Source organism: Silene latifolia, chromosome 1 (genome assembly GCF_048544455.1).
Source record: "Silene latifolia isolate original U9 population chromosome 1, ASM4854445v1, whole genome shotgun sequence".
Lineage (NCBI taxonomy): Eukaryota > Viridiplantae > Streptophyta > Magnoliopsida > Caryophyllales > Caryophyllaceae > Silene > Silene latifolia.
In genome coordinates, this window is record NC_133526.1 from 95,231,589 (window position 1) to 95,246,090 (window position 14,502).

A 14,502-nucleotide genomic window follows, 5' to 3' on the forward strand; every position below is an offset into this window, starting at 1 on the left:
GTTGGCTTGGATGCTTAGGACCTTTGCTTGGACTTAGTTGAGGCCCCCTCCAGCTGGCCATATAGGCAGCTGAAAGCTAGACCTGGTGAACCTCTTGACAGGCTGTGTTGGTGGTGGAGCATTGGGTGTTATCTGGTCTTGGTCTGTGGCTTGGTCAGGGTTGTGAACCCTTCATCCAGCTCCTGCTGCAAGTCTATTCCACTAAATTAAATTGAAAAGGGTGAACATTCAAATGGGTTATTCCTGGCTATACACAATTTATCTCCTGGGTATTTGGTAGTAGTTTTTTATGAATAATAATCCTCACTATCAATGGTACCTAGTCTAGGAGTGTGCTCTTTTTCCTTAAATTGGGTTTTTTGTGTAAGAATATTACGAAAACAATATAAAACTATATACTCAAACGTATCTAAAACTCTTATTCTAGTTGATTGAATATTTAAGAAAATATGAGTGATTTGAGAATAGTTAAAGTTCTACACAATTTTTAGCTGCTATGAATTCTAAAACGATAAAAACTCTTTGGACATGTAATAAATCAATTGCTCAAGAGAAGTGTTTCGATTTAATATTTAAAATTTAAGTAGCTTCCTTCCTCTAATATTTTCCTTGACTATTTCTGCTTCAGATAGGAATAGAACCCCATTAAGTCCATCAGTCACACTTGGACTCCCATAGTTCTTCTGATTAGGTGGTAAAGGAGTCAATGTGATTTTCCTGCTGTCTTGCTTAAAGGAATAGGTGTTGCTCCTTCCCTGGTGGATAGAATTCTTGTCAAATTTCCATGGCCTACTCAACAGTACGTGGCATGCATCCATGGGGACTACATCACACAAAATCTCATCTTTATAAACATTCCCAATTGAGAATGGAACCAGGCATTGTTTATCCACTTTGACCTTTGCTCCTTTGTTTAGCCATCTGAGTTTATAAGGATTGAGGTGCTCCTGGGTGCTGAGGTTGAGTTTGTTATCCATGGTGACAGATGCTACATTGGTGCATCTTCCACCATCAAAGATTAAGTTGCATACCCTGCCCTGAATAGTACATCTACTCCTGAAAATGAGGGACCTCTGATCCTCCTCCAAATGTGCCTGTTGAGAGTGCATTACCCTTCATAAAACCAGACTATGGCCTGTATGAGGATGAGTCATGATTATTTCCTGGCTGGGTTCCTCCTCAAGGGTTATCTCTTCAATCACTGGTTCCTCCTCATACTCAACTGAACCCTCTCTTTCAATTTAGACAACTTCGTCTTACAAGGAGTCAATTTAGACAACTTCTTGCAAGGGAACAATTTTATAAAATTTAATAAGGTGTGTGACCCATTTAAAGAACAATTTTATAAATTTTAATAAGGTGTGTGAACCATTGAAAGATTCGAGCTTCCCCGTAATTTGAAACATGACTCCATGTAGACTCCAAAATTCAATCTTTAATCTCGAAAGCGAGAAATTGGCAACCCAAAGTTGAACAATTTGTATTGTATAAAGTAATAAAGGTGGTATTTGAGACGTAAAAAATCTATTTAGTTTTTCTTCAATATAAAGAGATGCAACAAAACCTTAACAAGCCTTGAAAAAACAGAAGAATGCAAAATGTATTATTACAGTGATAACACAAATAAAATCAGCCCATTCTTGCTTTTCAAGCTTTATTTATAGGCTTTTTGTATACCTCTTACAAACACTAAATTACATATACACAAATGTTACTTACATTCACATGATTTACTCTTCTTCTTGCCTAACTACATAAGGAGATGAACTCATATCTGTGCTATAAAAAGAATCCTCCGCATTATTATACATGTTTTCTTCCTTCTCATCGTCCCACTTTAGAATCTCCCTTATGTACTTAAACGCCTCATCCACATTAATTCGATCTCTAGCCTTCGACTGCCACACAAAAAGCTTACGGCCAGTGACCGACGCATAGAGGTCCTTGAACTTCATGGCTACATAAAAGTAAGCCTGGTTAGCCAGGGACTGATTAGTATTGCTAGTTCGAACCGGGCTGAAATCATTGAACCATTCACAAGTGGTCAAGGGAGCCCGGCTAATCTTTTCCTCGAAAAGGTCGTATTTGTTGAGTACTAGAACAAAAGGGGTGTGTACGAAGCACGGGTGAATCATCATCTTCTCGAAAAGCTCTTTGCTTTGCATCATTTTGTTATGGAAGAGCGTCCTGCTTCCTGTAGAGTCTGCAGAAATTGATGTCTGGTCGTAGTCGCTTAGGGACACACAGAAGACCACGGCACGCACATCTTCAAACATCTCCACCCATTTGCACCCCTCACTCATTCCCTTTGCATTCAACCGGATTAATTGGTACCTGCATTTGGTAATACATCAATGACTGTTAGAGACCTATGTAAATTGGACTCGGCCACAAGTTTCAGACGTGACAAGGTGCCCACTTGTCAGTTGAAACTCGAAAGGGGCTATTTTATGAAAAAAAAAAAATTGTGATACTAATTAAAAATCAATTATCCAAGTAAGGAAAAGGTTATTACTTGGTCAAAGGAGGAGGAGCATCCAGATTGTCAGTGTAAGTGTCAGACATCGGACTCCGATCATCGAGGGAGAATTCCAGAAAAGCTAAACCGTTCCCTTGCGTGACCCCTTCAGCATACAATATGTCTCTCTCTGATGGTTCATATTCATTACTTGACACCTCAACAGCCTGAAATTCCAGTCAAATTTCAGCCAAAAAAAACATGTAGACTGCTCATGTTTAGAGAGAATACCCTCTCTACAAACATTGAAGCTACTGTAAAGTCAAAAACAAGTTTGACTAACAGTTACTCAAGATCTTATATCACCAATACTCTGTTTCTAAAGTAACTATCAGCAAACCCATAAACAGCATTCACAAGAAGTAAAAGGCAAGTTAAATGACGGACAAAAGACCTGTTTGATTTATAAACAACTTCATAGGATCATTTCTAACAAACCATAACAATTGTATTAGTGAGAAAATGTCACATCATTTGACCACCAAGGTCAAACAAGGACAATATGAACAGAATGAAGGAAGCATACAAGGAAGATATACTCCCTCTCTCCCGGTCATTTGTTGTCCTTTTCCATTTTGGGGTGTCTCAGTCATTTGTTGTCCTTTCTATTTTAAGAATGAACTTCATGAGTAATTTGATCATTCACACTCAATTTGTTCCACTTGTCATTTAGTAATTGGCCCTCTCCTTTTTTCTTGGTCCTTGTGCCAAAACCAAAGGACAACGAATGACCGGGACGGAGGGAGTATATAATAATATAATTTTACACAAGGGTAACTAGAATACAATGTCTCCGCAATTAAAACGTAATGCGTGGTGTTATAAGCTTAAAATTTAGAAAAGTAAAGAAAGACCAATAAATCTGAAACTCAGAATAAACACATCTGAATTTTTCTTATCTCACTGGGTGTAGGAAAAATGAAAATACTTCTAGCAAGCACATACCCGGCTTAGAAAGTACTCAGCAATATCGGGCAAGAAGTGAAGCTCGTCTTTTCTCTTATATGTCTCTTGTATGGCAGGATCTCTCCATACTTCTTCAACTAAAGGAGCATACTCCCTCGTGGCAGCCGGGAAAAATGCGTCCAAATCACCCGTTGCAATTATGTCCAACAGCCAGTCAGAGAAATGTTTTAGTCTTGGGTTTATAGAATAAATGCTTTCGCTGGTCTCATTGGATTCCAACTCGGAAGTCCTGCCTAATAATACAGGTAAAACTTGTCAGTGTTGGAGCATTTTACTTGAAAAAACAGACGAACATTTTTTATTGGAAATTTCAATGCAGTCGTCTGCCCCTGCCCGTCTCATAGGCACACAAGGCTGTTAGGTGCACTAAGTGCACAACCAGTCATTTTGTGACATTACGATTTTCAAAGTAACAGGCATGACGAAGCTAGTATTGCACGCTAAGGGCGGCGATTTTATATGTATACTTAACATTGTTTTAGATGAAAGGCCGAAGACTAGAGAGTTGAATGCTGCTTATTAAAGTAAAGAGCAACTGTACCTTTATAAAAATACCCTTATTTAAATTATACCGAGTATTGCATAAGATGTCCTTACATAGGAGAGGAAAAATGATCATTGTGATATACTGATATATGCTAGATACATATATAAGAATTAATTTCAGATCTAAGTATATAAAAACATTTGTAGTAATTCGTTACTCTCACGTTACCATATAGATGATTCTTGAACAGATATTTTCAACTAGGGAGTAGGGCAAATCGGCAATTGGACAATTTAAGCCAAATTTAAACAATAGGGGAAAAAACATCCAAAATGACAGAGCATATGATTAGGAAAGAAGAAAAAATGCCAAAACAGTTTAAGTTTGCTTGTGATGGAGGTCCAACGCGGCTCACAAAGAACCCCCCTCCTGACAGAGTAAGATGCCACGCTGTCCCAACACACACAGGTTTCGACAGAGTTCAAAAAATCAGTAATACACAAAGTCAGCAGGAGGCATGGCCCGATTTAGACCAAAATCACCAAACAGAGCTGCGTCTCTTCTACAAGCTGTTTAAGCATACCTGTTTCAGAACGTTCGTTGTCCGCCTCTAATATCGTCGCTTTTGCTATCCCTTCATCCTCAAAACGCTCTCTGGCATCTAGTAAAATACTTAGATATTTGTACATATTACTCTGGATCATTAATTTGATATCCTGCAGTTCCTCCGTGGTAAATGTGTTCCCATATATAAACTTGGCCTGCCATACAAGGTTTACACTTTACATGAGGACAATAAACATAAACTTATTATTCGCTTCCTTAGAAGATGAAGGGAAAATGAAACATCCGAGCTGCCTGGTTTGGTGTTTGATTCAGTTCAGGAAACATGTTTGAGTTTGTTAAGCACGATCAAGATTAAATATAAAGCACAATGGTGACCTAGTTCCCAAACAAACTCCGTCCTAATAAAGATTGGTTTGAGGATCATCTGACATAACCCTGAGCCATGCAACCATGCATTTGAGTCTATGTTTTCAAAAACTCTACGTAGAAGAGGCCCTTTAAGTTACCCCTCAAGTTTAAATACTAAATCAGTATCCGAACCACAAACCAAACGAAATGAAACAGAAGCACAATTAACAGGGAATTTAAAGCTCTCCAGATTCTTCGAAAAAGGAATGATCAGAAAATTTGTAGCAAATATGGAGGGCTAATATCTAACACGTACGCCAGAGCTTTCCATGACACTAAAAACAGATTTCATGAATTAAACTTCTGAAATTACTTTCCTGTGAATGTAATAAAAAGTTTCTTTAGTAGAAGAATAAATATATTGTACATGCCTGCTTAAAGATTGTGCTGGTTCCAGAACCCTCCAGTCCTAGGAGTAGAAGCTTCTGAATTCTTTTCTGTTCAAAATAGTTTGGAACCATGGCATAATTGCTTGCCTCATCTCTAGCTCCGCCATGTTGACCTTGGGGCACAGGCAAAGAGAACAATGCGCAAACAAAACGAGTTGATGCCTGTTGTGGAGCAGTTTATTTTAAGCGCTTTTTTACAGATTTAAAAATCAGAAGAATGAAACATCAAATATGAAAAGACAGTCCTTGTTAATGTCGAGGCATACCTTCTCCCAGATATTCCCCCTGATATTATTCTGGCCTTCCTCCTCATAGCGACCATCATCATATACCCAAAAATGAGTTTCACGGGGACACTGGACATTTGCTAGCTAAACATCAAATAAGAAAAGACAGTCCTTGTTAGATGGGCATGAAGGTTATTTAGAAGCCTTTTTTCTGTAAATAAGCCCCATTGTTCAAAATCTGCCTCATATAAACAAGTGGCAAATGGGGCTCAATGACTTAAATAGAGGGAATATTATGCAGTACTCCGTATAAGATATAAACAATTTAGTTAAAGACAACAGAACTTGACTGTAGGCACTAGAAATACTGCGTTGGATATGATACAGATGGAAGACATTCCAACACTAGACAAATTACGTGTCATGCTTGATGACAAAAATAAAGAATATGGTACACTATATGCCAACATCTAAAGCGCACTTCTTTGGAGGCACCAACAGGAATTTGAACGAGACGTTAGCATAAAACCAAGCATCCCTCAACAACATTACCCCACTGCCTCAATGGCTCTCGCTAATTGTGTGTGTGTGTGTGCGCGACAGCAGGGGGGGGTTTATGCAGCCTTGCCTTTGTGTTAGCAACACAAAGAGACTATTTCTAAATGACCCAAGATGAAAATTGCATCATCAAAAACTATATCGAATGATACTTCACAATAGAAAGAAGGGCAGTCAAAGAGTAATGAGTCTTTGGCTCCATAGAAAAATGGAGCGCAAAATCAATCCTCCCAAAAGGGTAAAATTTTGCTCCATCTACATGTATTGAAGACTGAGTTGCTATGTACTTTGGCAATTTCATACCCACTCCAAGGCATTTGTCATTCCTATATCAGGAAGCTTACCCACAAATGAATATAGAACAGTCACAGTAACATCCCTTATCCCAATAAAACCACCAGCTCCAACTCACTGAATTCATTGTATCTTATTATGATTGTCCAGGTTAGGTGTAGCCCTGTGATAACCTTTAACATGAAAAGAATTCAGCTATCCTAGCTAAATAGACCATCTTCACGACTCCAACCTCAAGTTTGCAAAAGTTACTTGTTTTGTTTAGCATGAAACCATTTATCTCATACAGTATTGTCTACACCAGCTTTTCACTACTGAATTATGCTAAACCTCTTAATCCATTCACCTATTACTTCTGAATTCATCCTGTTCAAAAGTTGTAAGCTGAAAGAGACATTTATCACATCCTAAATAACTGTTGCCTGCATCCACCCCACCCCCAACACACCCCACAGCCGCCTCAAAAAAAAAGCCTGTTAAACCTCACTGCCGAATTGCCTTCTTCCACAAAGGTATGCAACAGGCATAGTATTCACAATAGTTAACAGTTAAACAACCGAAGACAGGATGTATATACAAAGAACCAAAACAATTGATAGGAAAGCCGTTAGTGCTTCGTGATATCTATCATTTCCAAAAATAGAATAAAAAAACCTTAAAAATGGAATTATTCATTTCTACATCTAAGGGCTTGCTTGGGATAGGAGTAATGATTAAGGGAGTAATAGAGCTAAAATGAACTAAAAAATGGAGGGAAGGGATGAGGGTTGGAGATAGAAATGGATAGAAATGGGAAAATATAGTGTAATAGTCCCTCCATTAAGGGAGTAATTGTTACCCACCTCCCCCTCCAAGTAATAATTACCTCCATATAGAGGTAATAATTTCTCCCTCACCTCCTCTTTCCACCATCCACAACCACCACAAAGCACCAATCTCCTCTCATTTCTTCTTATTTTAGCTCTCATTACTCCCTTAATAATTACTCCCATCCCAAGCAAGCCCTAAAGAGTAATGGATGGCTGGTTCTGGTGTCAACAAGCTCAGCTGATAAAATCATTGAGAGTGGTTCACATGACATCAGTTTGAAATGCGACAGTATCAAAAGTACCCTAGTGGGTTGCAACTCCATTTACACCAAAAAAGGGTAATGGTTAAATCACTTCTTTGCGCAAGCATTTGGACAACTGAACTGAATTACATATTTTGAAAAGTTTGAATGAGCTTTGAGATCCTAACCTTAAGTACTCTCAACTCAAGCTTCGTAATCTCACGACCATTCATATAAACTCCCGTATTTCCTCTGCTGGCGTCAGGGCTTAGCTTTCCAGTGAAGTTCAAATTAGAACTTATGATTCTATCAGGTTTCTCTCCCTCCTGTTACATTGAACAAGTGGTTCAGTGAATTTACATATAAATGTAGAACACCTAATTTCATAACAGAAGCACACTGACCTTTCCCCAAAGACCAGACTCTTTGTCATACCAATACTTCCCAGGCTTGAGCTTCCGCGGTGGCAAAGGACACCCAAGCAAGTCAGCCATTTCTTCTGGCTTTAAAGGGTATCCATTGACGACTAACTGCTCTGGTCGAAGTTGATTAGCACCACATTCCCTCTCTGCTTTCATTATCTGCTTAACCTCCAATGGGCTCAATAACCGAGACAATAGCCGAGAATTCTTTCCAAGTTTTGGTCGCTTCCATTCATCAATTGGCTTACCAATACAAGTAACACATTTACGCCCTTCAGGCATGGAACCCATAGCCCGAAGGACACAATTACTACAATACCTAGAATCACAAACTAAACAAGCCTCTTTTGTCTCCCACTTTCCTTTACCACATCGATGACAAACCTTTGTTTTATTCTTCTTCTTCTTCTCTTTAGAAATAGCAACATACTCCGGATAGAATGAATTTTCCTCATCATTGTGTTTCCTTTCGGATCTATCAACTGTATTGAATGTCACCACAGGAACTCTTCTCCCTTCATTATTTGTTGGATTTGCAGCATTACTCTGCTCATTTTGAGGTGAACCAGCAGAACCCGAGGGAGAAGCTGAAGAATAATCACGATTCTGCAGTACTGAGACAACAGATTCTGAACTTCCTGACATCCTAGGACTCTGAGTGGGCGAATCCATGGCTTCAGCAAACTGAGAGACAGGCAAAGGAATCGGGGCCACCACAGGAGGATCCGAATCAAAAACCCGTCTCTGAGAATCTGAAAGCGGTTCAGCAATGGACGCAGTCGGAATCAAACGCCTACTCACATCAACAGGTTCTACTCTAGGGACTTTCTGAGGGACAGGTGGTCCATTATATTCTATAGCTATAGAGTAATCAGGATTATCAACTCCTTGAGGCAAAGACGCCCCAGGCGGTAGCATCTTCTTAACCATCTCTCTCCAATCCTCCCCTTTCTTACCCTCCATTTTCTCCACACCTATCTATCTCAGATCAAAACCCCTCAATCAAACGCTTCGAGAAAAGCAAATAATAAAATTCCAAACTCTCAAGCCTTCACATTCAACCAAGAAAGACAATTACATATATCATCAAAAATTCCGAAATCAATTCAAGACTACCATTCTAAATGTTCAAATAGAGGAAGAATTTCAAGCTAACCAATGAAGACCACCATGTTCACACCTGAGGACAGGAAAACAATTTATCAATGATATAACATAAATCATGTGTAGCAAAATTCAAGGAACATTTTTTTTTTTTCTACTAAAAGAATGACACCCTAACTAGTAGTAACTAACTACAATTATTAACAGGAATACATGAAATCAATTATTAGCTTAAATAATTTTTACCCACCATTCCACCAACCCTTTATTTCCATAATAATCTACAGTCAAACCCAAAAACTCATTTCAATTAAAACAGCCGCAAATGATGAATAAAATAAGTCAATAATTTGGATATTCTCAAGACTAGAAAACTTAAAGCAGTTTTGGGGTAGTTGAAACTTTTACATGGGTCAAACAAGAACCAAGAAAATAGACTAATTCCAACCATCCCATCAATAATTTTACGCAAATTATAGAATAAGACCGTATTACACATATAATTATTGATGATAATTCTAAATAAATAAAAAGTTAATTTTCAGGAATTTGTACAAATGGGTAGCATTTAAAAAATGGAATTCTTTTAGAGAAAGCGGAATCAAACGAAATTTGCTCAAAAAAACAAAAGAAAGTCCTTTTACGAGAGAGAAAGAGTGTCAATTATACCTTTTAAACCTTTAATCAGCTGAAAGATTCAATCTTTATGGAAAAAACAATGAACAAATTCAGTAATTTGGGAGAAAGAAAGAGATAGCTGTGTTACTGAAAACAAAGCAAGAGAGCAGAAGAAGACAGTGAAAGGGTGTTTGTGTTTGTATGTTTAGTATGTTGGGGTTAAAATGGGGAAGAAAGTTGAGTGGGGTCCACCAAAGGAGTAGGAACTAGGAAGAGAGATAAAGCGAAAGGAAGGAGAAAGAAAGAAGCATGAGATATGATGGGATGGAGAGAGTGCCATAATGCTGCAACTTTGACTTGTCTTATTATTTTTCTTTAATTGTTTCTTGCCTTCTTTACAACTCCCCACACCTCCCATCTTTATTCTCCCTTCTACATTTGTTTTTTAAGAAAATTAGACCAAAGTTTCATTATCCCGTTTTCCAAAAAAAAAAAACAAATTGGCCTCATCATCAATTCATCATATATATCTCATCATCACTAGTTTTTTTACCCGTGAAAATCACACGGATTTGTGTTTAAGCTTAGGGCTTACTTAAATTTAGGGTAAAAAGAAAAGGATGAATATGGGAGTAATAGTTAGGAAAAATTACAAATAATCACCTTGTATTTGCGTCTTTTTACAAATAATCACCACGTATTTTCGTTTTTACAAATAACCCCAAACTTTCATGTATACTTCATTACTCCCCAATCACCACCGTATATTTGACCCGAGACTCGGTTTTCACATTTTTCGACTCCTTAATACGATTTATTTGAAATACCCATATTACCCTCATCAAATTAAACAATACTTCAACATATCCCTATCCCTATCCCTATCCCTATCCCTACTCTTTTTTTCCCCAAATCATCCCCAAACCCTAAATCCCCAAATTGTTTAAGCTAGTCTCATTCTCAATCATGATGATCCTCACCTACTTTCAACAACGTCGTTTTCTTAAGCTTCACTTGTTTCAAAGACGATAAAACTTCTTTAGCTTTATTAATGGCGTCTATACAACACGATTTATTTGAATTTGAGATAAATTCATTATCTTGTTCTTCTTCTAAAATTGCCTTAACCAAAAATCTAAGCTCTTTCTTCAATTCCAAAACTTTAGTTGCATCTACCTCGAAATTAGCCCTGTTTTTGCCATGAAAATGGAAACCCGGATCAAATTTAGTGTTAATTGAAATGGGTATTCATCAAAATTGCGATTTTTTTTTCATATTGGTGTGGTATTAATTACCCAGATTTACAAGGATATTGACTTATGCTCCCACAACCAGAGAGAGAGGGAGATCAAGGGAATGAATATATATGGTCGACTTTTATGATTCATAGTCATGATTTAACAGGAAATTGAATTACCAGAAAGAGAAAGAGAGGGAGAGGGAGATTAGCTTGAACAATTTGAGCATGGGTTTGGGGACGATCTGGGGGAAAAAAAAGGAATAGGGGGTATGTTGCATTGTTTAAATCGATGAGGGCGATATGGGTATTTAAGATAAATCATTAATTAAAGAGTCGGGATATATGAAAAACAAGTCTCGGGTTAAATATACGGTGGTGATTGGGAAGTATACATGAAAGTTTGGGGGTTATTAGTAAAAACAGAAATACGTGGTGGTTATTTGTAAAAATACGCAAATACAAGGGGGTTATTTGTAATTTTTCCTAATAGTTAAAGTGCATTTTTCATGTTTGGCATGAGAGTAATTATTTACCTCCTGAATCTATTACCCTCATGAAAGGGTTATACATTACCCACCCTCCCCCCTGAGTAATGATTAAATGAGTAAAACATCTACTCAGTAATTATTACCTTTATGACAAACCTATTATCAATGAACTAGTTACCCAAGAAATTAACTTCCTCGGTAATTATCACCCAATTAAAATTTACCTCCGAATTATTCCATGGATTCCAGGCAAGCCCTAATGTATAAGTTAATACTTATATAAAAATTCTTTAGTTTGGTGAAAGTCGTTGACATATTTTACTTAACTGTAAAATTGTTATATATAAATTATAAAGTATAATTATCTATGTATCTTGGTAAGAATCATCAAATATTTTCCTTAAAGCTTGCTTGGATTGGGGGTAAAAGGTGTATTTTCCATGTTTGGTATGAGAGTAATTATTCACCTCCCGAATCTATTACCCTCATGAAGGGGTAATACATTACCCACCCTCCCTCCTGAGTAATGATTAAGGGAGTAAAACATCTCCTCAGTAATCATTACGCATATATGTCAAACCTATCCTCAAGGAACTCATTACCCAAGTAATTAACTTCCCCAGTAATTATCACCCAATTAAAATTTACCCCCTAATTATTACATGCATTCCAGGCAAGCCCTAAAATGGTATGTTTGGAAACCTTAAATTGGATTTGAATTGCGTAATTGAGACATTTCAAGTGTTTGGGAACCCATAGAATTTGGAATTGAATTTGACTCAATTTCTTATCAATTTCAAGCTAGTTAAAATTTGGAGTTCTCAAATACCTACTATATACTGTAGTAGTCATTTCAATTTTATCAATTCTTGTTTTATTTTATGACGCAAATGTCATCACAATATTTTTATTTATGATAATTTTCTGATGGCAAATATTTTCCGAGACAATATTTTTTTTTTTTTCAAATATAAAACATCGAATGACCTCGACCCATATCCGTCTCGACCAAGTTCAATTCCAATTCCAATTCCATGGGTTTCCCAAACACAATTTTTGAATAAAATTTGGAATTGAATTCAAACATTTGAATTTCTACCATTGAAATCATGAAAATGAAATCAAATCCGTATTTCCAAACACTACCTAATATATTATTTCAAATGAACTAAATTGTTGTACATATATGGTAGATGTTGATGTTTGTATCACGGTAAATTGCACTATTTAATCAATCATTAAGAGTTATGATATAAATTTAATTGTGTCAATTGTAAAATCAAAAACTTCATAGCTCTTTTTCATCATTGGCGGATTAGTGCTGAGTTGCAAAGTATTGACACTTGCACTTGGCAAGTTAGTGCTTGACTGGAAATGGGTGGCGGGGTTGGTGGTAGATATGTGAAAGGATGAGAGTGTTAGTAGTGGGGCAGCACTTTTGTTTTCCGGTGTTGGTGCGTAGTGGAGTATTACATTATTTTTTTTTTCTTTATTTTTTTTACATTTTACTTTGTTTTTCTAATTTTTTTTATAGGGTACGTGATGTATTTGATCTTTTATTTTCTTTGCTTATTGTTTTTTCTTCTTCCGCTAAAGTGCATTTTTTTTTGTTTGATATCTTTTCAGTTATTTTCCTCTTTTCGCAACACAACTTTTTTTTTAATATATTTGCAATACTTCATTTTTATATTGTACGATAATTTGACTTCGGAAAACTTCTTTAAAATTAGGGGAAGCTTATAACAAAAAGTGGGAATTGTATATATAAACAATTTAAAATTAGGGTGATGTGATTTTATTTTTCGTTTTTGTATAACTTATTCTAACAATTAACGTCGGAATTGAAAAATTTATCTGGATATTGATTTTGAATTTTTGTTTAATTATATCAAAAATTAAAGAGTCAAAGTTAAATAATGCTTATTTTTCTATTATTAATTTGCATTTATCGTTTACAAAAATTCATTAGTTTCTCATAAACTGCGTAAAATTAGAATGAAATGATTTTTATTTGTCTTTATCTTATTCTAACAATAAAAGTAAAAATTTAAAATTAGTATCTATTTTAATTTTTGGTTGTTGTTTAATTTATTTTAAAATTAAATAGGCTAAAGTTTAATGTTTATAATGCTATTTATTTGCATTTAATGTTTATAAATTCATTTTTGTTTTCTTTTTTCTATTCAAAATAAGAAATGATGATGTGACTTGATAAATTGTTCTTAAATAATTGAATGGTGAAATGTGATGCTTTAGTTTGTCCAACAATAAACGTAAAAATTTAAATTAGTATGTGTTTTTTATTTTTGGTTGTTGTTTAATTTATTTTAAAATTAAATAGGCTAAAGTTGAATGTTTATAATGCTATTTATTTGCATTTAATGTTTACAAATTCATTTTTGTTTTCCTTTTTCTATTTAAAATAAGAAATGATGATGTGGCTTGATAAATTACTATTAAATAGTTAAATGGTGAAATGTGATGCTTTAATTTGTCATTTTATTATATTTATAGAAAGATAGATTATAGGTAGATTAGATCAAAGTTAATCATTATCTCGTTTTCTAGGAAATTGCCCTCATCATCATATCTATCCCATCGTCACCGGTTCGTCTTGCTTAAAAGTTCGTCTTGTTTAAAACGATAGTATTCGTTAACAAATTCTACTACTACGGAGTATCATTTAATGAAGAGATTTGCTAATCCCGCGCACTAATTTACTCAATCTCCCACATTTTTCCCCTTTATTCTGGGTATATCCCTCTCATTTCTCACCCCACCAAAATGGAAATAAGAGAGAATTAAAAACCCAAAAAAATTGAGAAACACGACTCCCAATCACAGGCACCCTCCACCACCACCCTTCCATCGCCGCCGACCACCCTCCACACTCCTATCTCCGAGCCGACACCACCACAGCCCCTCCCTGTACTCTAGCCCCCCCCCCCCCTCAGACACACACACACACACAACCAACCGCGATAAATATTTGATTGTCGGGGATGGGGTAATTCACTAACCCGCAGCGCCCCAAACCACCACTGATTCGAAGCGCGGGATTTGGGGAAGGGATTTGGCTCAACGCGCAGGGTTCGGGATGAGGGTGCGTTCGATGACAAGACGGCGATAGTTGGGCTCACAGACCACTGATGACGACTCGAGCGC

General features: G+C 36.5%; 1 protein-coding gene across 1 annotated transcript; it reads right to left on the reverse strand.

Moving 5' to 3' along the window:
* Positions 1 to 1,553: 1,553 nt before the first annotated feature.
* LOC141607935 (extra-large guanine nucleotide-binding protein 3-like) lies at positions 1,554 to 10,043 on the reverse strand. Its single transcript, XM_074427285.1, has 9 exons — positions 9,661 to 10,043; positions 7,870 to 9,067; positions 7,654 to 7,791; positions 5,602 to 5,706; positions 5,318 to 5,497; positions 4,555 to 4,732; positions 3,464 to 3,717; positions 2,516 to 2,685; positions 1,554 to 2,334 (listed from the first exon to the last, which is right to left on the reverse strand). The coding sequence occupies exons 2-9, from the start codon at positions 8,848 to 8,850 to the stop codon at positions 1,731 to 1,733; spliced, it is 2,610 nt and encodes an 869-aa protein (XP_074283386.1). The 5' UTR covers positions 8,851 to 9,067; positions 9,661 to 10,043; the 3' UTR covers positions 1,554 to 1,730.
* Positions 10,044 to 14,502: the final 4,459 nt, after the last annotated feature.